The following is a 26,931-nucleotide window of genomic DNA, read 5'->3' on the forward strand; positions in this document are numbered from 1 at the left end:
GATGTCGAAAGATAATTCCCGCCGTGCACTGCTACGCCAAAGACCAATGAGCAACACCACTTGAACGAGTTATGTGGTGAATGAAGAAGGTGTAAGATTAATTTGTCATTGTTTTGAATGAATTGCCTTGTAGTGAATGAAGGACTTGAAGACATGTCTCGAGGCGGAATTGTACGAGGTGAATTGGGGGCAAACATTTTGTACAGGAAAAAAATTAATGAAACTGAAATATCATGTTTTGATGTTGATTTTCGCAAAATATAACACGATCAAGGTACAAAACTTTTGACCCTACTTTAACTCCATGGTAAGCTCTCGCGAGGATAAGCGGTTCCGAAATGGATGTGTGGAAGTAAGTGGGGAGTATTATCTTGAAGCGACGCGAGAGTGACGCCTGCGTGAACCCTCTTGGCTCTGCTTCTTCTTCCTGCTCCAGCCTGCCGCCTGTCCTGACTGTACGGGAGCCGAAGCGTGAGCAGCATTAGCGAGAGACGAGGGCAGCTGAGCTGAGCACTTCCCCTTTCGCCCCCCGCTTGTCACTTGTCACTTGTCAGCAGCAGCAGCAGCAGCAGCGCACTTTCCGCACCATGGCTGCCACGGACGTGGACGTATTTTCGGTGAGTGAGTCAACACCGCGTCCCTCGCTCGCCTTTTTTTCCTCCTTTTGGAGCTCCCTAAAAGATAGAAAATAAAACGGAACGGTCGCGGTCGTGATTTACAGAGAACGTTAGCGGGAGTGTGGCGTCAGCCTCTCCCCCGCCTGAGGAGCCTCCAATGTGGGAGCCAAGCTGCTTTTGCCTGTGGTTGTGGAGGGCTCAGCCCACCGCACGGTGTAAAGCAGGTTTAGCCGAACGAATGACGCCTCTTTCAAGTTATTTTTTTTTTAATTTAAGTTTTGCCTATTAGGCTCGCTCTACTCACACCATGTGGGCGTTGTTTTAAAAGACAACAACACACATTTACTGCATCTTAATCCATGACAAACGTGAGCTAGCTAGCAGGTAAATGCTTCACTTTTGCTCGTGCCTGCTGCTAAACTGAAGTGCATCGTAAAGATGAAGACCTATAAACTAACCTAACCCGTAAAGATGCCTCCACATGTCAACATCTACTAACATCTTTGACTGAAAATGCATTTAATCCTCTTTTTTTTTTACTCGACAGGAATGTATGTGAAATATTTCATATAATTGGTGGCAATAAATCAATCGCAGTTGTAGCAGAGCATGACAATTTGTTTTCGTGGAATTAATATCAGGGGAGTCCAAACTACGGTCAGGGGGCTGTTTGTGGACCGCCCACTGTTTGTTACTGGCCTATGGCATATACTACAAAAAAAATTGTCATTGATTTGTGAACATATCACATGAATGACCCCTCAAGTATGGTCAGCTGACTACAGATTGCTCTTGTTTTGCTTCTGAATGTGGAGATGGAGTTCAGCTGCTCAGTGGTTGGGCGGATCTATTTTAGTGGGATGCAGGGCCTTGGGCAACCCTGAAACTTAAAAAAAGAAAACATCTTCAACTATTTGCTTTGGCACCTTAGAAAGCCTTGACATAGCAGCTTTTTAAAAATATTATTATTACTATTATAGAAATTATTATTTTTTGTAACATTAACACTTGGTGATGGTAAAATTGCGACATTATTTTTTATTTTCTTTATTCTGGTAACATTGCAATCTTTCCTCCTTAGCAGTTTGCTATCATAACATTCAAAATTTATTCTCGTAACATTATGGCTGAATATTCATTACTGTGACTTTATTCTCGTAGCATTACGACTTGGTTTTTGTAACCTCCTTTGACTATATCTTTTTTGTAACATTTACACTTTGTACATTGTAACATTATACTCATAGCATTTTTCCTATAATATAACTTAATTCTTGTCACATTTCAAATTTATTCCTTTAGTATTGTGACTTTATTCTTGCAATGTTATGTTTTTATTGCAACCCTTGTCTATATTCCCTTAACGTTCTGGTTGTGACATTATTTTTTTAACACTGCACTTTTTTTCCATCATTTTTATGACTTAATTGTCACAATAGTGCAATGTTATTTTTGTAACATTTCAACTTTATTTTCGCAATATTGGGACTTCATTCTCGTTAGTAAGACTTTATTACTTTATAATTAGCAATTTGTGTATTTTCCCCCCCTCCTTAAAATAACTTTTTTTTTATCCAACACTTCTTGTAGCATCTCAACTTTATTCTTGTCATTTGGAACTACTTGTATCGTTTCAATGTGTCCCTAATAATACTGCTTGTTACTTCTCTGAGGTTTGAAGGCATACTTGTGAAGTGGACAGTAGGCAGGAGTGAGTTTGAAGGATAAAGGGATTAGGAGGAAGCTCTGGGCTACTCCTTGTTTGTGCAACACATGTCTATAAAAAAAAAAAGAGAGAGGAACTGGAGCACAAGCAGTATGTGCTGCTGAGCTTCTACCACACACACACACACACACACACACGGTAGTACTGCTGACTGGGATTTTGGAATATAAAATTGGGGCATTGATTATGGGGGTAAAAATGCTGAGAATGCAGAGCAGCAGGCCAGCGGTAGCGGCGGGCCGCACAGCTGGGGCCCAACTGACTTCCTGTCTCTTTTTGTGGAACTAAGTGAGACCATATTGAACAAACGGGCGCCGTTGGTGTTCAGGCCACGCGGCTATTGATATGGTCCTGACATTGGCAAGCATCGGCGTAACTTTGTAGGCCACACGAGGCGATCGATGCAGCCAATTGCCCCGCAGCTGTTGTTTTCGCTCATTGATTGGGGTTGAACGCGCGGGCCGATCGTTTCAAGAAATCCTCCAGTCATGTTTGAAAACACAAGCATGTCAAGTTTGCAGTTTTGTAGAAGAAGAAGAATCAAGTCAAACAAGGACTTCATGTTGTTGGCTGGTCCTAAAAACAAGTCAATACGGTATAAACAGCTTTTCTTACTAGTCTGTCTACAACCAATGTGTGGAATTTTGCTTATCTGTAGAGTAAGATGTGGTGAAAAAAGCCTAATAGCAATTTTGGAATCGCATTCCAATTTTAGTTTGAATTGGCATAAAAATCAAAGTCAACTGATTTTTTTTCCTTCAAATTGTTCCCCAGTGTTGTTAATGATCAAAGAAATATCAAAAGTCTTACGAGATGTGCTGTCACACCTAATGATGGTTTTCTTTCACTTTTTTTGGTGTAATCTCTTGTATCAGTAAGTTTTCCGTGTTTGACTTGTGGTTTGGTCCACGGAGTGTCTTGAACCAGCCACACACTCTCTGGTCCCCGAGCATACTGTGCCACTGTTATATAAGGAAAATGCCTGCAACATAGTCACCACCGTGTAGGGGTGTGCTTACTGATCCCGAAGACCATTGTCTCTGCCCCCGTTAGGCCTGCATGCAATCTGGAATCATCATCATGAAGTGAACAACTCAAGGCAAGAGACTGCGAGCGGAGTCATGCCATGCCACGCCACAAGATGCTTGCATGCACTCCAATTTGTTTTTATGTGAAGACGCATTCAAGGACTTGATTATTGAAAATGTAAGGGTGAGACGGCATGCAGGATGTAGTGCGTCAACGATGATGTATTGCCGTGCTTATAGAGCCAACATGCCACAAGCGCCTTCAGGTCAGCTTGTCAAAGTCGATGATGTGCTGCTTATGCATGAAGAACAACATCAGCGCCGCCACCGCTATGTGGATGAGTCAATAATATATGCGCTATGTATAGAAGAGGTCACAGGCTCACAAAAAGTAGACGTCAAGAAATTTACAGTGAGGCGCTGGAAAAATAAGTTATCCGGTTTGATCCCTTTGGAAATAATGGAAATTGAATAAAGATCCATTCTAAGGTCAAACTGTGGCCTTTATAACTGCAATTTTTGGTAAAACACCAAAAATTCACTTTGCAAGTTTTGCTGCGCAGGTTGAAGACCACCTTCACTCATCGCTGGCCTAGATCATTCAAATATTTGATCTGGCACTTGGATATGAATGTTTTTTTTCCTGTTCATCATTGAGGACAATTGGAAGGCTGCGTGCACTCGCATATTTTCACGTTCAATCTTTTCCACATGCTGTTTTGGCTTCTCAACTGTGCAATCTCATCTTCCACAGCCAATCAATCCTGTCCCTTTAAATCACTGGGAAACCACATTCTAGTGTACCCAGGGAGATAAAAAAACAAAAACACAAACTATTTTCTGTTTAATTGACAGTTCCATAGATTCACACTATTATTATTATTTTTCCTTATTCTTGAGGTGAACACTGCCACTGAGCGATGAAATGAACGTTTTGGTCATGATATGTATGTTTTTAATCAGTTTTCAGTTCCGCGATAGAGTCTGCAAAGTCTCACAAAGATAAACATGTCTGGTGAAACACTTCCAGCACTCATTTATTTTGACTTTCCGGAGGGCCACAGATGAGCGAGGGGACAGCGGTGCGTGAGAATTGCAGATCAGGAAGGGAGAACACTCGAGTCGTTAACAGACAAATCTCTTTTGTGTCATTCCTGTCACTCTCTCACACATGTTGTTAGCGCTTAACATTGACCATCTTCAGGATGACGTCATCCTTTAGTAACTTCTCCACTGACTTGACACCAAAGAGACACTTGACTAAATCTGCAAGATGGTCCTTGGACGAGATGCAAGAACTCTCACCTGAGGACGTGTGGTTGAGTCATGGAGGCTATCTTGTGACGTCTTCCTTCCCCTGTTTGATTTGAACGATGTCCTGAGGGTCTCCAGAAGCCCCGCCTGATTCAGACATCTGTTCTCGGCAACCTCATGTTGCTCCTGTTGCGGTCCACTTGGGCCTCATTTTCCACCTTGCTAAGCAGCCACATCAGTCTGCTCTGGAGGAAGCCTTGGAAAATAATTGCTAGTTATGTCATTGATGTCAAGAGGTAACAAATTTCAAACACCTTAACAGATTTTTAAATTGTTCAATGACCGCACATGACAAGGAAATAATTAGTGCTCTTGCTGCTTTTATAGCATGTGGCAGACCTTTTTGTTGCTGTGTAACCCGCTTAAGCTGGATGCAAGCCGTCGAAAATGATGTCAGCTGTGGGACCTCGGCTATGCCAAATTGCTCGCTAAACCGGAGTAAAGCTATTAACAGGTTGATCCACAAACACGTGGTTGAACCATGATGGTTCTATGATAAATAAAAGCAATTGATTTTATGGCCATGAACAAATGGCATAGGTGAGTTGCTTCAAGTCAAGTTCATCTTCACAGGCCCACAGTTGACAAAGATTAGCGACACACCCTAATCTAAATACCCCAACCGCCTAAGGAAAAATTGGAAAAGTGAATTGAATCAATTAAAACTCAAGAGTGTTATTATTAAACGTTGACCAAGCCAGTATTCAACATTTCAGTTTTCTCAAGGTTAGGAAGCAAACATTTACTGGACATCCATTGTCTAATCTCAACAGGCCTCACCTCCAGATGACAACAATGGCATGGTTAGCTAGTTTTAAAGGCACGTACGTATCGTTTGGTATCGTTGGCATAGCAGCAAAAGCTAAGCTTCTTCCTGTCTCTCATTAATGGCACCATGTGTGTATCTTACTAGCGCAAATGTGAAATGGCCAGCAACTCTCGCAACAGCCCTTGTGACGTTCCCTGACGAGTCAAAGCAAATCACCCAGGCAACATTGATGCAACGTTGCAACTTGCTAAACGTTTGTGAGAACGGATGGCCGCCCGTGGTAACACCTCTCGGTTCTTTCTTCAGCTTTTGTCACGTCTGGTCATCATTACGTGTTTATTCAACCCCGAATGCTGTCTGGACGTTAGTCATGCCATTTACACCCTTTTACTTTTGCTTCGTGCCAGAAATAAACATTTGAGCAAACACAAACGGAGGCAGCCGGTTTATTATCTTTACAGAGTCTGATAAAGGACCTCCATTTGTTGTTTGTGTGTCGGGACATGACCAAAAAAACAGTAACTGTCTTTGAATATTTTAGGAAATGTAATATCCTGTCATGTTTTATACTGTTAATTTTGTTTGGCTGGAAAATGGCATGTGATAGAGGCCACAACCCTTGTCTTGTATTTTACACACTAATTCAGCGGGAGCCACCTGCGGCCCCTCCCTGCAGCCATTTCCTGTTGTCCTAAACCAGACATTGGCCTGGGACTAACTAACTGTTGTTTCTGACCTTTGACTGTTCATTCCAGTCAATGCTTCCTCTCATAAACCTTTGGCCTCTTGTGCTTGCAAATCGAGCAGCATGTACCTAAAGATACACGAGTCGGCGTTCACAGTTGATGACAAAAGCGAGGCTCCGTTTCTAGCCGAGCTGTGCTCTCAGGCTACTGCCGCCGGCTGTGACATCAGCCTTCAAGAATGCGTTCGTTTGGTGGCACGGCCAGATGAGCGACGCTTAGCTTGTAGCCGCTTTCATCTCAAGGTTTTCCTCTGCATCTCCGACACACTTTCTCGATCTATGCTCGCTAACTGCCTGTCTCGATGGCGACAATGTTTTTGTCTCGCTCGTGTTAACAGTCTGTGAATAGCTGCAACAGAAAGTTTTGAAAACATACTTTTCCTTCCCTTGTGTTTGATGTTTTCCTTTTGTCCCGCAGAATGAAGAGAAGCGCAGCCTCAATCTGGGCGGCCATGTTGGATTCGACAGCCTCCCTGACCAACTGGTCAGCAAATCGGTCTCACAGGGTTTTTGCTTTAACATCCTCTGCGTAGGTAAGTTAATACAGTTGACAGTTAGATGATTTTTCAAAATCGTTCAGTCCTAGTTGGGACCCCAAAATGTTGAGAAACCCTGATAGAGAGGACCCATCTCATTTCATCATCATCTTTCGCAGAAATGGTGATACGATCTTAAGCAAGACTGTCAGCATTTTTGTTGCACAATATGACTTCCTGACTCTCCGCATTCAGACAAAATGATGCACAGAGAGTCATATTTCTTTGCTCAATCACAACATCAGCAGTGCGTTGAATATTTCGCATGGCGTTAACGTCCAAGTCTGAGTAGTGTTTGTGAAAGTTAAAAGCAGCGTTTTAAAAGAAGACGTATTGATCTCCTGTGAGCTATTGAACACACTCTGCGTTGCTCTGTATTACCCGACGTAACGTTCCTTGCGACCATCCTCAGGGGAGACGGGCATCGGCAAGTCGACGCTAATGAACACGCTCTTCAACACCTTGTTTGAGAACGAGGAGGCCTGCCACTATCAGAACGGCGTCTACCTGCGCCCGCGGACGTACGACCTGCAGGAGAGCAACGTCCACCTCAAACTCACCATTGTGGACACTGTCGGCTTCGGCGACCAGATCAACAAAGACGACAGGTGAGGATGGAGGAGCAATGATAAACATCCATCCATCCATCCTTTTTCTTAACCGCTTATTCCTCATAAGGGTCACTGGGGTGCTGGAGCCTTTCTCCAGCTGGCTTCGGGCAGTAGGCGGGGTACACTGGTTGCCAGCCAATCCAGGGCACACACAGGCAAACAACCATTCACACCCACAATCACACCTAGGGACAATTTAGAGTGTTCAATTAACCTGTCACGCATGTCTTTGGAATGTGGGAGGAAATCCGAGTACCCGGAGAAAACCCACACAAGCACAGGGAGAACATGCAAACTCCACCCAGGAAGGCCGAAGCCCACACTCGATCTCATGTCCTCTGCACTGAGAGGCGGACGTGCTAACCTGTCAGTCACCGTGCCGCCGCAATGATAAACATTAAAGACAAATTCTTGCAAGAAGCTACATTTGAAATTTTAAGGTCAAATAACTAAAAGTGGTCCAATTTTGAGTTGAACCAACATTTTCTGGAAAATTATGTCACTATACTCTAACAAAACTTGGATTTAAATTCCTAAATAAATATTTATTACTTTTTTTAAACATAATATATATAAATATAAGTATTTAAAAAAATTAGTCTTTACATTTCACCTAAACTCTGTAGATATGAACGTGATCGTCATTGACGCATTTAAATTCTTTCAGCAGCTATTTTTCTTGATTGGTTGCCACATTATTAGCTCAATGTTGTTCAGCGTTCAGATGAGAAAAGCAGACATCAAATCAGCGCACATTTTTCTTTCCCCGTCGGGACTGGAAATAATCCGAAGAAAGCGGCAGGGAGGAAGTCTTTACATTTCGCCAAGGGACCGAGTTGGAGCCTGACCAACAAGCGGCATTCTCACGCCCTTTGAGAGCAGCCTCCCCTGTAGGCCACGTTGAAGTGGGCCGCTGAAGACCAGACCCCGCAGCGTGCGCCAAATGCATGTTCAAAGGTCAGCAGCGGCGCATTCCACAGAATAAGATTGCAGAGGCGTGAAGAGGGATAACTGTGAAGATGGTTTTTGCAGATATTGAGTCCAGTATTAAATTTTTTTCTATTAAATCACTGCTCAAGGTTCAAATGGGCCTCATTATATAAACTTTATGAACTGTTACATTTTTTAAATCTGAACCAGATTTATTGGCCAAGTATGTAACAAAAACATTTTCTACCAACAGAAGACAGAATGGGAAGCCTGGCAGTTCGCTACTTAGCGCCCCAAGTTTCTTAGATGCGGAAATAAGGAAACATATATGAGGAAGGAGGGAGTAGCCCAATCTGTGCTTCTTTAAAAGGGAGCACAGTATGAACCTGGAAAAAATATAATTCACATAGCAACACAATGACATACATACAACAAATTTTGACAACTTCAAATAATTGTTATGCAAGTGAAAAATTGAAGTTTTCGTGGTCTTGTGTCTTCAAAGAACATCCCCTTTCATTAAAACGCTGGTATGTTCCACCTTTCTCTCACTGGTGCCCTTATGTGGTGGCATTAGAAAAAAGAAAACACCAAACACACACACAATGTGTCTTGTGATAGGGCACATTTCTAGCAAAAATGTTGACCAAATTATACAAGGTCAAGGCCATTCAAGTTCAGCTGTTGCATTATCTTGAGGCCCAATTTTGGTTCGGCTTCTGTGATTTCATTTGATTGAGTGAATGTGCCCAATTATAGCGACTGTGGTCAGTGGGGTGGCTGTAAGTCCCCTTCTGAAGTTCTCGGAGGGTGAAACAAGTCAAGTCTCAAACAAAACTCAGCTGTGCAGCCTCAAGCTGGCTTGTGGATCACGCAAACACAAGCAAGCTTTGACCTCAGTGGCAACAAGCCCATCTTAATGCATTCAGCGGACACGCTTGTTAAGAGTCGACGTTTTGTTTTTGTCCCCTGGCACAGTTACAAGCCCATCGTGGACTACATCGACACTCAGTTTGAAAACTACCTGCAGGAAGAGCTGAAGATTAAGCGCTCGCTCTTCAACTACCACGACACCAGGATCCACATCTGCTTGTACTTCATCGCCCCGACGGGACACTCGCTCAAGTCCCTGGACCTGGTCACCATGAAGAAACTAGACAGCAAGGTAACCTCACTAAAGCAGTCTTAGTCACTGTTGTTCCATTGTTAGCAAATCATAGTATCGGTGCAGTCGAACCCTGATGCCCTTTCACTGAGAGCGGTATGCATTTCATCCCCTTCAGCTCTTTGCCGGCTTTGTTTTCACTCTTCCAGTTGAAATGAATACAAAGTCAAACTTCAAGCTTCCACCTCCTTTGTGTAGGACCGGGGTGGGGAATGTCACATTTGAGCCAACCTAAGAACCAATCAAACATCAGATGAAGTTCCAAACAGCCCCAAAGACATTTGTTCAATTGTTGCATCATATTTCGTTCATAAATGTAGGAGGAGGAGTTTGTAAAAGTGGCCCCTTGAAGGGAAAAGGTTTCCCAACCCTGATATAGGAAAAGCTCTTTTTTTCCTTCTTCTTTCGGACAGACCCATTTCTGCGTAGTAAAAAGTTTCTTTTGGCATTTAAGAGCTTGTGTAGCTGGGGAGTTTTGGGAAAGACCCGCCGGTGTCCCTCTTGAAGCCAACATGTTTCTTTTATTACAATGATGAATTGAAATCCAGCTGTCTCTTGACCGCCACCGCCACAGCATGGAAAAAAACCCTCCTGCTTCACATTTTCATGTTTTTCCCCACCAGCCGAATGTTTGCTGCTAGAAACTGATAAACGGCACAGATTGGTTACTTGTCCCAACGTTGATTTGGGCATTGTGAAGTGGTAGATGTCTTTTATCAGCGCGTGTCTAGCGATGCACTGCTAATAAATCCAGAAGAAAGCAGATGGTCAGCTTGTGACCAAAAGCTGCTGGCGTGCTTCAGCTCAACGCACGGCTGCACTCGTCTGCCAAAGGACTTCCGATGCTATTTAAAACAATGACCACATTCCAAAGCCAATTCTTGCTTTTAATGGACATTTTAGTGTTCTTTGTGAGGGAGCAAAAATGCAATTTACTCTAGTGCAGACATTTAGAACTCTTCTAATTTCTTTTCCATTACAGTGGATCTTAAATTTTGACGCTTGTGCTGTGCCAGCAACACCCCACCCTTCCCCCCCTTTGTTGCTGTTATGTTTTAATGGTACAGACACAGAAAAGGAGAAAAAGTTGACCTGAGGTCCATTGAAGTACATTGGGAAAGGATATATATATATATATATATATTTATGCATTTATTTTTATGAAAATGAATCAAGGGGCCACTCAGTCTGTCAGTCAGTCTCGTTAAGTATGAATTAAGAGAGCCTCCATTGGTTAATCGATTTGTTTTATCCGTCCCTTGTGCACACAAGTCAAGCAACGCAGGCTAAACCTGTCAAGTGAGCCCAAGCATGTTGCGGATTGTCAACATGTGAACTTGCAGCCATCCACTCTAACCTCAGCATCCCCGTCTGTCCCACAATGCCAAAGATAAATATTGTTCTCTGTGAAAGCCAGTTGCTGTTGAGTGAACACGTTTTCTTGCCTGGCATTTTCTATCCAAATAAAATACCCATTGAAGATAAATACATGCTGACCCGTGATTAAAAATAAATATTTTCTTCTGGCCATCAATCACCACAACTCATTATAAGCTATTGTTATTGTTGTTGTTGTTTTTAACATTCTTAACTGTCACTTGTGTCAAAAGAATGGAAGTAGTTGAAAACGTAAAAACCCGACTTTCATGTATGTAGCATAGCAGCTAGCCAGTCAATGCCACTGCTTGGACTTCAGTCTCAGCTGTGATACAGAAAGTTGCACAAAAAAAAAGGTAGAATAAAATGCCATTTTCATTGAGAGCTTTTATTGTAGTCTGTTCATTTCTACCTGTGGTGATGATGTACTGAAATGTAGACGCTAAGCAGACACAGATCTAGTATAAAACCAGGAAGTGCAGAAGAACAGGGAAGCGGACCACAAACAGTTCTTCCCTCCTGCTTGACACAATTTGCTGTCAATTTGCTGACAATAGCGTTCCCACCCTCATTAGCAGAGTATAAAATTGCACGCGCGCACACACACTCTCTTGGCTTGCATAGTGAGCCAAGCGTGCTGCTCGGAGGCAGGAACACAGATAATCTTTTTGTTTTTCAATGAGCCTATTTTTGTTCTTGAAATGACAGGGAGTCTTTTCTGGGTAACTGATTCATCATTCCTCTACAAACCTTTTACAATTTCTCCATGCCTTCACTTTTCTTGTGTTTTAGGATGAAATCATAGGCGATGTACTTAACTGTGTTTGGTCGAAGCGTTTATGTTTTGGTTAGTGTGGCTCAGGCTGCCCACGATCCGAAATCCGCTTACACTGAACAGTCGATACAACATTTCTCCACCCGGGCCTTTTATATGGAACACAGTGTAGGATAGCGTGCAGCCTCTGTCACGCCTCTCAAGTTGGTCTTGCAGTTTTTGTGTAATCTCAACCAACAATCAACACGCCCGCTAACAGTGGTCATTAGAGCAAACATCCAGCTAATAACTGTTTTTCCTCTTTAGGATGAGATGGGCGAGTATCGGGCTGATACCAGATTTCATTTCAAAGTATCGGTACTCATGATGGCGGTCGATCCTGATATCTTCTGGACGTTTTATGATCAAGAATTAGAAAAAGAAAAAAATTGCCATTCATTTCCAGCAATTTGAAGGGGCAATTCTATATTGGGATACATAAGCCTTTATTTAAAATTATTTGTCATTGTTTTTTTAGGGGGGGAATTTTTTATTTTATTTTTTGGGTGGGTGTATGTAAAGTACTACATCGGTATTGGTGACTATTCAAGAGTTGAATACTTGTACTGGTAGCAAACATTGGCAATACTAACAAAATTCTAACCTCAAATGCTATATGATAGGTCCTCAAATAATGGCTTCTAAACACCACACCTCAAATATCAATTATGACTAGTGGCTGTAATTACTGTATCTTTTTGTTGGCATGACACACACCACCACTCTCCAATACTACTTTTGTAAGTCTGGAAATTTGCTGTTGGACTTCATCACCGCCTTCCTTTGTGGTAGGTTTCACTCTGTAACAGCGACATGGGGGGGGGGGGGCTTTTTGCAAGCAATGTGAGAGTGGCTACAACCCCCAAATGTGGAGTTGCTGGCTCCATTTGTCCCCCCGTTCTGTCTGCTCTTCAGACAGAAGAGTGAGATGGAAAAGGGAACCTTGTTCAGCAACCTGGGAAATGTACAAAATAGTTGTCTTGTCACTTTAAGAAACCTGACCTAATGGTATATGTCACCATTTTATTTAACTTTTTTCCGTCATTGTATTGCAATAAATAACGTTTATTAAGGGCTTATCCATGACGTGCTGATATAAATGAATGATGTGGGCAAGCTTGAAGGTAATGTGATTCCCGAGTACATGAATGTGCAACTCTGTGGTGGGAATCTTCGCCGTTGTCCAAGTGGGGAGATTTGAGGAGCATCTGATATAGATTGGAGATGAAGCCCAGTTTGTTTTTACAATCAGGGTTTGTTTGCGTGTGCTGTTTACTGCGATTGACTGCACATTTGTTAGTGGCTCTGTGACTAAGGGAAGTACATTTCTGTTCTTTGGCATTCTCTTTGGTCAACGTGATAATCATCAGACGTGAGAATGCACTTCTCAGTTCTTCTATGTTTACATTTTCTAATCCTCCCCCAGGTCAGTATCATTCCCATCATTGCCAAAGCTGATACCATCTCCAAGAGCGAACTGCACAAATTCAAGATCAAGATAATGAGCGAGCTGGTGAGCAACGGCGTCCAGATCTACCAATTCCCCACAGACGACGAAGCCGTCAGCGAGATCAACTCCTCCATGAACGTAAGCTTTCTCCCTTATTGTCTATTATTTAATTTTTTTTACATTGAAAATATTGAATGTGTCAAGTAAAAGCACTGGCTGGAATGGTACTCAAGTGCGTCGCTTGTAAAATTCCTCCTTGGATAAATAAAGCTGCGTTTGGTTTGAGATGTGGCTCGTCCTCGCCTACTTTCCTCATCTATTCGCAGCGGGTGACATCACCAACATTTGATGCCGCTAAACCAAAAGCGGGCAGCCAGCTCATTTTTGAGGTTGGGCGACGAAGCGCAGCTTTGAGAAAGTCCAATCCCAACATGCTTGCACGTCTTTGTCGTGTGGGCTAGATGAGAGACGCCCGCTGCTGTTCAACAGCCCCCATATTGTTTCTTGTCCTTCACGACACACTCGAGCAGTTGACGTGTGACATATGGTTTTGGCGTGACGTCACCGTCAACCTCCGCCGTGTCTGCAGGCTCATCTGCCCTTTGCCGTGGTGGGAAGCGTGGAGGAAGTGAAAGTTGGGAACAAAACGGTGAGGGCCAGGCAGTACCCCTGGGGGGTCGTGCAAGGTGAGTGGACACCAGCACTCTGTCTTGTGTGTGTGTGTGCGTGTGTTTGTGGATGTGAGGAGGTCGTGTTGTTTCTCAGGTAAACACTACATCGGGTTCATCCGGGAGTCACTGGCCCCTTTTACGCTGCCTGTAAAAGTCTGCTCCTCCCCACACCCCCCGAGTTGAGAAAAAGGAGTTGAGTCAGCAAATTGTTGTCCTTGGAAGTAAGACAATATGGAAGGGAACGCCGCAAATGCCGGGACAGGCCTTTCAACTTTCGAGGGATGTTCCATACAACTTTTGTTCAGACTGATACCAGTACAAGTATTCAACTCTTGGCTAGTCCAGACTAGCACCAATCTTGCAATGTTTTCATAAAAAAAAATGTATCATACGTTAAAGCGCTACTCTGGTCAAGTCAGCGATTTTGTCGGAGATGTGCACTTAGTAGCAGTCCCGAGTCCTTCCTGCCGCTATCCATTTCGCTTTGCTTGTTGCCATGATGACTAAATTAAAAATGTGCTAATTATGTCAAGCAAATCATTTCTGCCTGTCGAGATGCAAGTGTCCTTCCACACAAGAATAAACATGTTGTTAAATTTATAGCTGCCAGTCAATGTAGATGTACAGAAAATAGAGCACAACAGGGTTTTTCAACTTTTCCCAAATTTAACCTTAAAATTCCCTTAGCATGAGAAGTGTACTTGCTGTGGAGGTGTAAAAGTTGTATATTATTAGCAGAGGACATTATGATCTGAAGGATATTTTTGCCCAGCGCCTCCAGCTGTGACTTTGACTTCATGCTGAGTGACGCGCTCGACACTCATCAGGGGATGAGCAGCGGGCACGTTTTGCGCACGTGCCATCATTCTTTTGCCCTCTTCTCTTGCACTGTACAAATAATGAAGACTTCTGATTTGGTCAACTTTAAGAACTGTCAAGCTAATGGGAATGGTAACAAAAACAGGACATCAAGACGAAACAAAAATTAATAAACACTGTAAAAGCGCTTCATCAAAATTTCTGTGGCGTCTTTTTTTTTTTTTCCTCTGGAAAATTAAGTCTGCAAAAAGTCATTCATTTTAATGAGAATATATTAATAATTCCTTAATGCGGCGATCAAATGACTGACTCAGCCTTCATATAACACATTTGATACAAAGCAAGCTCATGTGAAAGGAGGCGAGTGGAAAGGCAAATGTAATCTCGATGCGTTATGCTAACCTCCGCAAGAAGCCATGAGAAATGTTCCCGGAGGGGAAGAAGGACTGTCAGAAGGACGACTGTGGAACAGAACAGGCACTGGCTTTCTCTCATGTGTGTGTTTCCCTTTAAGAATGTTATCTCGCAGCTCCAGATGTTTTCTCAGCTATTTGTCCACCCGTACTTGAGTGTGTTGGATGCAAACGTGGAAACTATTAAGCACTTAGCTGTCATTTGGCTTCTCAGTCGACAACAGTTTTTTCCCCCCGTGAACCTGAATGGCTTGACCGATCTCTTCTTCTTTGCGTTTGCATGCTCCTGTTTGCACTTTGTGTGTGCGTGCAAGCAAGCAAGCAAGCCTGTGGTTAGCTCAAATAGGATGATAGAAATGAGGAGCGCTCGTGAGCCCAATGAGGTTGTTTTTAAAACGTATTTACTGCAACAACTCGCCATTCGTGAGGACAAAAGTTGCCCTTACGCTTCTTGCCAATTAAACCTAATCCGCTTGTTCTTCAAATAAGACAAAAAGAACATTTAAACTCTTCGTAAAGCAGATGATTTTAAAGTTGTAAACATTTGTACCACCATTAAAACACGTTTTAACTTTTTTAAATGATTTATAACTTTTTTTGTATATCTGTTTTACATTGAAGTTCAATGAATAACTGCTATCTCCAAATTTTGTATATATAAATAAAAAATACTATAATGTTGCTTTGTTTTTTCAGGTAGCAAATTTGGAGATTTGTCCTATTTATTAGTGGGGAATATAATTATTATAGATATGGAATGGATCTTTACTGCCTTTGCACGTGCACACAAAATTGGCTTATTAGGTTCAAACCGGAAAAATTACCAACAGAGGGAGGCAGGACGGAAAAGCCTGTCGGTACTCACTAAAAAACACCTCAAGGTCTTAGATAAAAAGGGAAGATGCAAGGAAGAGAAAAAAAAGGCTTTAGTATAGTATAAGCCTGGAAAAAAGAAAAGAAAAAAAAACTCACATCTAGACATTTCACCAAATCTCAAGGGAGGGACGTTATGGAATCCGTCTGACGAGCAACTCAGCCCACGAGAGCACAAGTGGCGTCATGGGGGCAAGAAATCCAACAGGGGCGGTGAAAAGTAAAGTTGTGTTTGCTATTGTGGATGTGTGTGTGCGTATCAAGTGTCCCAGCTAATAAGAATAACATCTCATTGCCGTCGAGACAGCCTACCTGGAATGGATTTTTTTGTGTGAATTACACAGGATGTTCTCTTCACATTCCTTTCAGAGATGTTTTTGTTTTTTGAGTGAGATCTCGAGGAACTGACGGCCACACGGTGACAGATGGGCTGTTGGAATGTGATGAAAAATGCAAGCTGGGAACAAACGCCTGGCAATAAAACCATTTATTTCATGTCATTTCACATTTGTTGCGCCAAGGTGCCCAGTTGCACATACAAGCACTCGACTTTGCAAATTTTTTTTTATTTACATATAAAGTGGGAGTATGAACGATATGAAACCTAGATGCTCCACTTCATATCCAAGCGAAATTTAAAGGGCTGTTGAGAAGCGTGGCAGAACATAAACATGGAGCATGTGATGGCACAATAACAACATGTAGTGTGTGGCGTCTTCCTCTTGAAGTGGAGAACGAGAGCCACTGCGACTTTGTCAAGCTGCGGGAGATGCTGATTCGGGTCAACATGGAGGACTTGAGGGAGCAGACGCACGCCCGCCACTACGAGTTGTACCGACGCTGCAAGCTGGAGGAGATGGGCTTCAAAGACACCGACCCGGACAGCCAGCCCTTCAGGTACGACAAACCCAAAAAGCCTTCCGGCTCCATCTCATTGATTTGCGCCTTTGCAGCCTTCAGGAGACGTATGAAGCCAAGAGGAAAGAGTTCTTGGGAGATTTGCAGCGTAAAGAGGAAGAAATGCGACAAATGTTTGTCAACAAAGTCAAAGAGACGGAAGCAGAGCTGAAAGAGAAGGAGAGGGAGGTCAGTGTCGGTCACCACGTAGGGTCACAGTGCGCGACACCATCCCAATATTTTGTTGGTCTGCTGCAGCTGCACGACAAGTTTGAGCAGCTGAAGCGCATGCACCAGGAGGAGAAGAGGAAAGTGGAGGAGAAGCGGCGGGACCTGGAGGAAGAGTTGAACGCTTTCAACAGGAAGAAGGTCGCCGCCGAGACGCTCTCCCTGTCCCAGCCGCTCAAGAAAGACAAGGACAAGAAAAAGTAAGCGCGCCTGCTCCTCTCCTCTCTCGCTTCGTAACACTGCGACTTTGATTCCTTTCTTCTTGCCCATTGCTTGGCAATCTCATGACCTCGCATTCGAAGCCCTCGCGTGGTGTGAAAGCTGAGAGACCATCTTTCAAAAATGGATGTTCTGATAGGAACACCTTTTAGCCACAACTTTTCACAGCGTAGCTGTTTGAAAATTTGCAAGAAATATCAATTACATGGCAATGACTTTGGTTGGAACATACAGCAAGTGGGCCATATACAAAAACTATTATTAAAGGCCGAAATACATTTAACGCACACAAACGCAGAAAAAAAACCTTCAATACTTAGACTTGGTATGGCCCTGAAACTGTCTTCAGTTTTTTATTATATTCCGCAAAATGCACATAAAAATTAAATTAAATGTTATTATGTTACAGATAAATAATACAATATTACTACTTATTTTTGTCTCATTTAAAATAATGTAATATTTATGTATTGATTTTAGTAAAAGCCAACTTTATTATACGTAATTAATTGTGACAATTATAGGTTAAATTTTTTAATATCCTCAAAGTTGAATAATTTCCGTAATTCCATTCACAAGGCAAACTTTTATAGATATAAGGCCCACAATTTAAGTGATTTCAAGTATTTATTTGTTTATATTTATATTATTTGGGCTTCTAGCTCATAAAACCCATGAAAACAGGATGTCAAAAACATTTGAATAATGAAAAAAAGATGGATAGATGGATGGATGGTATTTTCAAAAAGATATGTCAATCTTCAATAGTTGGTCGGATTCCCTTTGCCTTAATCACTGCCTCGATGCGCCGTTGCATTGCCTGAGGGTCCTGGAAGCCCAGGCTTTCTTGATGCTTGCTGTCAGCTCTTTGTTTTTGGTTCTGTACCGTACTGCAAAAAGGATACGAGAGCCACAAATACAGTCACTTAATCACTTAAGTTGTGGGCCCTGAATCTATAATCTATGAAAGTTTGACTTTTTGAATGGAAGCACCTGTATATGTACATATTGTAATAAATATATACATACCTGTCTTCCAAAATACTCTCTAAAATCCTAAACCGGTTCAGGTTATGACAATCGGATTGCTTCGATGTGATTGTCATTTGAATTGTCCAGCCGAGTTTTCATTTCTTTCACTGACATTTGGCCTTGACGTCATCTCAGCATTCTCTTGAATGGCCTGCCTGACATTGGAATTTATTAAGGCCACCTGGCATGTTGCGCTGCTGCCGTGACCCCTGCCGGGCACTTCCTGTCCTCTGGCTCTTTCCTTCCTCGCTCGAATTATTGCGAGACGCGCCCGTTTGCACACAGTGTGAAAGTGCTGTCGACGCGTGACGCGCCTCTTATCATATGTCCACATCCAAGGAGCAGACAGGATTTTCTCGTTTGAGATCGAGTGAGGCGCTCGCTGTTGGCTCGTGACCTTGCCGCCAGCCACAACTCTTCACTGGAGTCTGACGGACGGCACATTCGTCATCCGGTCGTCACCAGGCTCAAGTTTGTATTTGGGGGCAGTGCTTAAAAAAAAATTGGTAGGAACAAAAATAGAGACTGAAGTCTTTAAAAATAAAATATATATTTTTTTAATTAAAACAGTGCAGTTTTCCTGTTGGAAAGTAATGTTTTGTCCAGAGTGCAGGCTGGATGTGGTTGAGTGTAATTAAAAGTGATGATGAGCTCATCTGGCTTTAGATCAGCGTCTAATCTCTTGCACTGACGCCTCAAGCATGTGCTAGCTTGTGGCTCCCTCTAGTGAGCTTCCATTTTGGAGCTTGATGACATCATCGTTCATTTTGTTCCTCCTTTCTTACTCCTCATTTGATGTCTCCCTCACAGTGTTTGTTTGTTTTATTTATTCATATTTATGTTTTCCATTGTTGTTTTTTTTCAGTTAATTTATGGCCGCCGTTTCTCCCTCCTCACACATGAGCACGGATTTGCCCTCCATCACGATGACGACCACACCATTTTTCTCCATTTTTTTTTTTTTTACATTCCATCTTGACATATTGTGCACATGGACCGATGACGATGATGAAGCTACGGTCAAGCATGGTGAGAGTGTTCACTTCAACCAGCAGTTATTCAGGATGTTTCCCCCCCTCTTTATTATTGTTGTTATTATTATTTTTGGACACTTTATATGAATATTTTGTGATTTTCTTTTTTTAATCAGCACACCAGAGATGTGAAGCCACTCATGCACAGCTTGAGGCTGTTTGCTACTCTACCAGTGTCGGGGTGTGCTTGTTATTATTTTTATTTTCATATTAGTTTAGTGTTAAGCCAATATTGTTCCAGCTTACTCCACCTACTATGCAAAAATGTTTTGGGAGTAAGTATTTTTGTAACAAGTTCATAAGCGATGTAAAGGAAAAACAATTGTAAACGATAGAGGAAGCCTACAAACACGCGCATATTCAGGAAAACTGAAAGCCTCAGCTTGGGGAAGAAGGAGAGCAGCTGTGTTTACTGTCGTTGCAAATAAACACAAACATTAAAGTCCCACAAACGGCCATCCCACAATGTTGCATGTCACACAATTCTTCATGTTTGGTGCTGACTTCAGCTGTATGTGTTTGGGGAGGGAAAGGGGAAGGGGTGCGGTAAATCCCGCCCACTGTCTGCAGAGGAAGCGTGTAATGGGATTAGTTGACAGTGTGTTCCGCTCCGTTCCGTTGTGTCGGCTGTATGTGTTAACAGCACCTGCAGATGGCTGTAAACAAACACCCCCGAAACTTCCTCATTTGAAGAAAACACTTTTGTGTACACTCGCTGGACAAAATTCAGCCTTTGCAATTTTGACTGTCACTGTTTGAGTGAATTTATCTCCAGTGGCATTTATATCACTGGCTGTACAACAACATAAAAATGCAGACATAGGCCTACTTTGAAATATCCCAACTACATGTCCAAGACAAACTGCATAAAATAGGGTTTTGTGTTGAAAAGCTAAAAATGTATCCATCTTCTGCGGATATCAATTTTATTTTGTGATATAAGACTTGATCCTTATGCTATTATGGCAAGTGTGTCCCAATAATATTAATGAAACATTTGAAACAGTTTTCCTCTAAACTTGATTTTGAAATATGTCAACAACAATTTAGAGCATTTCAGTGACAATTGGCCAGGTTAGACTTTTATTTTGAAGGCTATCCTGTAAATAATGCTTAAATAAGTTACTTAACAAAAAAAAAAATCTGGTTCCAACAATAAGGTTGTCTAAAATTAAACTGTTAACCGTAATTCATATGTTGGATTAATAAAAATAGGTTATGAATAATACATTCAGAAAAATGCATGTGTTTTGGAATACTTCTCAATCACAAAAAACCCATTTGTTAAATTAAAGTTTCAATAAGTGACCATTAGTGTACTGTAGTTTTTTTTTTTTTTTTAATCAAGTGCTTAAAAGAACTGGCTTTTCCTGTCAGTTCTACACAAAATATTTTGCAGTTCATGTAACTTACATTTTTCTAATGAACAATGTTTGCACTTCGCTAACAAAATACTGTACTGTATATACGTGTTGGCTCTTAGATTTGCACTATAGAGCTATTTTTATTAGGGGTTTATTTTTTACAGTAGGTAATAGAGTAGATACAAGCGAGAGAACACAGTAGTGATCCCCAGCCAACCTTTGTGAAGGTCTGCCGCGATTATTATTGTGTGTACACTACCAGCAGGGTGCTGTGGATTTCATCCAACAGTACAATCTGCTTCCTCCACGTAACCGGGTGGTGTTCACACTCCACTTGACATATTGACAACTAAAACCACCATATCACATTAGACCCTTGAGGTTGTAGCTTTATTTATTTGTGTGCTACAGACAAAACAAAAGTACATACAGTCGAGTACACGTAGCTGCCTGTCGATGTGAGCAAGAATTTTCGCTCCACTGTGAGGACAGTAACATTAAAAAAAGAACCGCATCGGTACATTTTGAGTACAACACATTATTTTTGTGTCTAAGTAACATAATGACGCAGCTTACCTACTGTACGAGCTTGAGCAAAATAAAATGGAAAAAATTCACTATAGAATGATTAGTGGAGCAGTTGCTACTCTCATGATTCTGCTGTGGTGCTTAAAGTCAACACCAGTAGAATAATTTATTAAAATCAGTCATAGCATCAAATCACAAAATTAAAGCTTAAATGTTTGATTTTAGTAGAAACAAACACAAAGATCTTGGTAAAAAAAAAAAAAAAAAAGGACCACTCTTCAGTCAACAACTGCTTATTGCATGACAAATACGCAAGTGAAGGACGACGAAAACAGTAAGTCAATGCGGCGTGCAAAACACTTGAAAAGTACGATCTTATTGCACCGACATCTCTTAACTGATGATGGCAAAGAATGATGTGCCGTTCCGTTAAGTGGGGGGGTGCAGAGGCGGGCAAGGCGAGGCGCTCTCCTGCGGGAAATAGAACGGCGACCCCCCTACGCCGCCGCCACCGTCCTCCGCTTTGGAGCTCAATTCCTCGGCGTACAATCGCCTCAAACCGTCGTAATACTCATCAGAGTCCCGCAGCTGCTCCGCCGATCGCCCCTTCCTCATCCTCTTGCGGAGGCGGCGCGAGGGGGGCCGGACTTGGTCCAGCTGCGCCTGGTGGAGGCGGGCGCTGTCAAAGATGTAGACGGCGTTGGCGGGCAGGGAGAAGTCCAGGCTGCGCAGGTGCTGGTCCACCGTTTCCTTGCAGTGGATGAACTCCACGCTGTCCACCTGGATGGGAATTCAAAATCAATGTCAGGACTGGCTCAAGGTGACTCGTCAACACAAAACACTTTTTGTTTTCGACTGCGTCATTTCATCCAGCATGCAACATCTCCATTGCCACGAGCTTTACTTAGAGACTCTTGTAAGCTAAATATGGGCGAAGGATGGAAAGCACCTTTGCAAGTAAAGTATTGTAGCTTTATTAACTTATCTTAAGTCATTCCAGGAGAATGATTCCACCGAACAGCACACCTTAGTTTGTCACAGTATAGCCTGGGCTAGCTAGACCTTATCAACTACAAAAGAGTCCAGGGACCGCAGCCTTCGCGAGTCCAGCCCTACACAATCTACGGAGGCGACCCTTTGAAGGCACCTCCCAAAATGCGGTCAACCCTTGTTGAATATCGAACCCGCTGATTCACCAGTGGCTACATCGCGAGCCTTATGCTTAGATCATTTTGGTCTTTTGGTAACTCACAGCTTAAATTGAAGTCAGTAGGTTGGTTCAAGAGCATTCTCTATTCAGGCTGAATAAAGTATGCTGGAGTGCACTCGCCATGGAAATTGGAACGACTCCCTCTGTTAAATCTGGATTTAGGACTTAGTTCTAAATGCTGACATTTGGTTCAAACTACAAGTCCCTTGCCGCCCTGTCTCACATCTGAATTTTGGCCTGTTTTACTGCTGCTTCTCTTCTGTTTTTTTGTTGGTAGTGTACGGTGAGATTTTCCTAATGTCAAATAAGTGTTCTGGCTCAAAGGTTGGGAAATACCAATCTTACAATACAGACTAGCTGTTAGCACCCTGTAAGGGTACCAAGAAGTTGTAGACCACAGATCAGAGTACCAAACTAAACCAAGCGTCTTGCTTGGTGGAGACGGTACAGAAATGCGGAACTGCCAATGTTCAGTCAACATTTTTAACTGGCGAGTACATTCAAATATTTTGAAATATGTACTTGTCGGCTAAATGCTACAAACATAGCATATTTTCCTTTCATGCCAGTAAATATGTTGCATTATGGGAAAAATGTCAAACCTAAATGATGACCTAAATCAAAAGTTTTTTACTTAATTTTTTAACGTTTTGGTATGATGAGGGGCCAAATACTTTTAAAGAAGTAAATAACACCCCATGGCATTATGGGGGAAAATGCTATGTTTGTAGCATTTAGCCTCCAAGTACATTTAAACGTACATTTGAATGTATTTAAATACGTTGGAAGTTCGTACTTTTTACTCCACGCTTCGTTTTTTTTTCTTCCTTACTTGTGCTTTCCCGAGCAGGTCGGTGAAGACGGAGAACCAGTCGGGCGTGAGTGCCTCCAGCTCCAAGGTGATGATGGCCAAAGCCAACGTGGAGCCCTTGAACTGCCAAAGCTGGTGGCAGGCCATACAGTGCTGCACCTGCCTGGTCCACAGCGCCACCTGGAAGCCCGCCGGCCTCTTCTGACGGCCCAGCGACGGAACGAGGTGAGGGTGGCCGCAGACCAGCAGGGCGTGGAACTGCCACGACACAACCAAGATGAAAGCGCATGATGTCATTGTCGTCTCATTTGGAATCGTCCCCAACGTCGTCATCGTCACGCACTCGTCGTCTACATCGTACCGTTACGTTTGTGCTGTGCTTTTCTGTGCTCGGCGTCGCAACCAACCTGAGTCGGCCTAAAGGCTAACAAAATACATTGACTGGATCCATGGATGAATTAAGGTGTTTGGAGTAAGCCATGTTCACATCGTGCTCTCAAGTGGAATCTAGTGGACTATTAGGATTGAAAATGTTGATTCTGTTGGTTGAATTCTCAAGATGGCCCGCAGGTAACGCACTGTTGCCATGGCGATGCGTCTGTGACAAATTATTCATAGATTTTATTGACAATGAAAGAAATCTAGGAACAAATATTGTTCAATATGAGTATTTATTTAAATATTTTAAAGACTATATACAAAAAGAAATGTCTTTATTTTTTATTATTATTTTTTCAATTGTTATTATATTGTTGTGAAGTGTTGGGGAATGCACTTTTCCCACTGCGCGGTTCTGTCTTGATTTGCTTGTTCTTCCCAATTCAACAACTCTGCAGGAGACACTAATGAACAATTTTCCATTTTCTTCTTAAAAAGAGACAAACTGCAGCGTATAATGCAGCAGCAACAGGGTAATCTAATTAACCTTTTGGTGACTTGTAGCCGTGTTCTGTGCTTGACCAACCAGCAGTGGCTGAAGAAGAATGAATAAAGCAGACAGAGCAGTGGGAAAGATGGAAAAAGGCTGATTTGGCTCTAGGCGGGCTTGAAGGAACTTCGCATCTGCACTGTGGAGGAAATGTCGCTTTAGCAGATTAACAGCTCTCGAAGCTGCACCGCGGCCAGATGAGACGAATCAGATCAAGCGGGTGAATCTGTTTAAAATGTCTGCTCTTACGGGATACGTGTGAAAAATGACAAAAAAAAACAGCCTGGACCCAAGTAATAAATTACATTTTAAAAAGTCAATCTTACAATGTGAATGAAGTCGACGGGCGTGGACGTGTACAAGTCCCAGTGCAGCTTGTCCAGAATGATGCGCTCCATCCGAACGATCTCCGCCGTGGAAAAGCTGCAGCCGCTCTGCGCAACCAAATCTCCCACCGAACCCGTTGCCTGTTTTGCAACAAATAAAAGTCTGGTTTGGCGCTAGCACCAAAGTGTGTGTGTGTGTGTGTGTGACTTTATTTTTTACCTCATCTTCCTCTTCGATTTTGGCAGCCAGGACCAGTGAGGTAAAAGTGATACATTTTAAGTATTTTGGCTGCGCCTAAAAGTGGACAGAGAATTTGGACCTTAATAATGATTTGTTTTCATGATGATGTCATTGACGTACGTACCTTGACGGTGGAGATCATCCTGTTGAGGACACAGACGGCCAGCGCGAAAGTCTCGGGACAGAAGCCGAAGCGTCTGTTGATGTCCCGCAGCCACACGATCATGTCTTGGTGTTGGGACGACGAGATGTCAGCGCCCTGAGGTGACAGGCCAAAGGTTCGAAAGGTTTTCAATTGTTTGAGCCCAAATCGTCCCGCGAGCAGGTCCTCCAACGGCAAACGCACCTGGCCGCCGCATTCGCCCTTGAAGACGGGGGTCTTCCATAGACGTGCCTCCCGCATCAGCGCCGTCTCCAGTAGCCCCAGCAGGTGCCGCTTCTCGGCCACGCCCACGCCGGGACCTTTCATGGCCAGCGGCGCACCTAGCGGAGGTAACAAAACCTTTCAAATGCACCACTCATCAATGTGTCTCCAAAGTGTGCTCGTCAGCATGTTTGGCTTTTTCAAGTTATGTAAAGAAAGTGGACTCGTTTGAAGCACTGAACCAAAATTTTATTACTCGAGGGTCCTCGATTGTTTTATATGTGAACAGGCACACAACTTTTTTTCAATCCTAACAGTAACACTCATCACTATAGCAATATTTGCCACAAAAGTCAATGCTGACCTCACACACATCATTTAGGTGCCGCTAACTCCGCTTCTGGAGGATTGTATGTTTGAGAGGTTTTCCTCCTCCCTCACAGCTGAATCAAATCATCAGGATCATGATCAGGTTTGTGCACAGCTCGCTGATGAATTAGGTGTGTCTGAGGAGGGGAAAGCTCAAATACAGGAAGGCCCTCGTGGACCCGGTTTGACACCTGCGCAGGCGTAGCGGTTTCCCTGTGAGGAATGCGTTGCAACAGGAACTCAGCTATTTATTGGGAATTAAGATTACAGGAAGAGCAAGTACCAATGCCAGATATCGTTATTGGGCCTTTTTCAAAGAATCGGTACATGTGACGACTTATTGTGGCCGTTTTACGATCAGGATTATTTGTTTTGTTTATTAAAATTCATTTTGTGTGTTCTATACAAAATATGTATTTTATTAAATGAATGTAAATGACAATAGACAATTGGGGATTGGGGGCGGTTGTCTTTTTTCATTGTTCTTTTTTTTTAATTCTATGTCAAAAGTGCTAGTGGTATTGGTAGTCCATTAGTAAATATCAATATTAATGTGGTTTGTTACGATTTATGGTTCAACATGTAAGTGTAAAAACCCCTACAATGATAAAAAAATAAATAAAAAAAACTCCACTTGAAATGTGTTGAGAACGATTGAAGGAAGTAAAACGACTGGCGGTGCTGCAGCAAATACTTCGCTAACATTTTGTTTTTTAAATCAACAAACAATACAGATTTAAAAGTAACGAGCAAAAACAAGCCGTTTGTCGTACGTGTGTGAAAAGGCAACAGACGGGAAAGAATCGAGGCGGGACAATTAGCTGCAGCTGCTGCAAGCGCCAAGCAGGCACGAACACAACAACAAACCAAACACATCCTGCCACTTTTGCATATCTTACCTTCTCTTGTAGTTGAAATGCAGGAGATCTCATCGATGGCGACTGCATTTATTCGCCTTTTGCAATCAGTCCTGCATGCAAGCAAACCGAGGCGCGACGCTGCAAATAAAGGCGATGCCTGCAAGTCAACATCGCGAGTATTTGGCCGTGAGCGGACACATTCTATGTTTTACACAAGCTTCGCTTGACAAAGGGCACCAAAAGAGCACCGAAAAAAACGAGCGAGCGCGATTAAACGAGGCAGCTGCAAGAAAACAAGCGCAAAAACAAGACAGGAAGCAGAAAAAAATGCGAGGGATTGGAAGCAGGCTGTGTTTTGAATAGCCGAGCTCCGCCCCCGCATGTGACGTCATGGCCACACAGAACTATGTTAGTGGGTCACACATCCGGGACTCCTGCGCACAAAATGGACAAAAACACACTGAAAACGTGTTTTAGTCAATGAATACAATTAAGAAGTTAAACAATAATAGTTGGTCTTGATGTGCCCCCTTTAGTAAGTAACTTCCTGCTTCTGGCCTTGTTATGTCATTTCTAGGCCAAAACACAAGATTCTGTAAAATCTCTATAAAATTGCAGTAACATTTACATAACATGAGAGCTGTCCAGGCTCGTCCTGCAAA

At 42.7% G+C, this 26,931-nt stretch overlaps 2 protein-coding genes across 6 annotated transcripts; one reads left to right on the forward strand and one right to left on the reverse strand.

Annotated features, from left to right (window-relative positions):
- On the forward strand, positions 1–24,612 carry septin8a (septin 8a). Of its 5 annotated transcripts, none has more exons than XM_086097944.1 (12): positions 1–178; positions 275–352; positions 437–617; positions 6,618–6,732; positions 7,148–7,343; positions 9,255–9,441; positions 13,059–13,220; positions 13,672–13,768; positions 16,587–16,755; positions 16,812–16,944; positions 17,014–17,183; positions 23,221–24,612. In XM_086097944.1, exons 3-12 carry the CDS (start codon positions 588–590, stop codon positions 23,384–23,386), a joined length of 1,425 nt encoding a protein of 474 aa, XP_085954070.1. In that variant the 5' UTR covers positions 1–178; positions 275–352; positions 437–587; the 3' UTR covers positions 23,387–24,612. The 5 variants fall into 5 exon arrangements, with proteins under 5 accessions (XP_085954070.1, XP_085954071.1, XP_085954069.1 ...); XM_086097945.1 differs by having other exon boundaries at positions 313–352; XM_086097943.1 differs by having other exon boundaries at positions 1–352.
- Positions 23,331–26,637, reverse strand: ccni2 (cyclin I family, member 2). Its single transcript, XM_086097948.1, has 5 exons — positions 26,309–26,637; positions 25,023–25,159; positions 24,801–24,935; positions 24,656–24,730; positions 23,331–24,576 (listed from the first exon to the last, which is right to left on the reverse strand). The coding sequence occupies exons 2-5, from the start codon at positions 25,143–25,145 to the stop codon at positions 24,418–24,420; spliced, it is 492 nt and encodes a 163-aa protein (XP_085954074.1). The 5' UTR covers positions 25,146–25,159; positions 26,309–26,637; the 3' UTR covers positions 23,331–24,417.
- Between the last annotated feature and the right edge of the window lie 294 nt (positions 26,638–26,931).

Source organism: Leptonotus elevatus, chromosome 16 (genome assembly GCF_054856555.1).
Source record: "Leptonotus elevatus isolate MCC_2025b chromosome 16, RoL_Lele_1.0, whole genome shotgun sequence".
Classification (NCBI taxonomy): Eukaryota; Metazoa; Chordata; class Actinopteri; order Syngnathiformes; family Syngnathidae; genus Leptonotus; species Leptonotus elevatus.

Excerpts from the sequence above, each read along its gene's own strand:
- septin8a (XM_086097943.1), top strand. The coding sequence starts at position 588 with ATGGCTGCCACGGACGTGGACGTATTTTCG. Across the intron at positions 7,344-9,254 it reads CAGATCAACAAAGACGACAG|TTACAAGCCCATCGTGGACT; the intron begins GTGAGGATGGAG and ends CCCCTGGCACAG. Across the intron at positions 17,184-23,220 it reads AAAGACAAGGACAAGAAAAA|GTCGGTGAAGACGGAGAACC; the intron begins GTAAGCGCGCCT and ends TTTCCCGAGCAG.
- ccni2 (XM_086097948.1), bottom strand. The coding sequence starts at position 25,145 with ATGAAAGGTCCCGGCGTGGGCGTGGCCGAGAAGCGGCACCTGCTGGGG. Across the intron at positions 24,936-25,022 it reads AGGGCGAATGCGGCGGCCAG|GGCGCTGACATCTCGTCGTC; the intron begins GTGCGTTTGCCG and ends CTGTCACCTCAG. Across the intron at positions 24,731-24,800 it reads GGATGATCTCCACCGTCAAG|GCGCAGCCAAAATACTTAAA; the intron begins GTACGTACGTCA and ends GTCCACTTTTAG.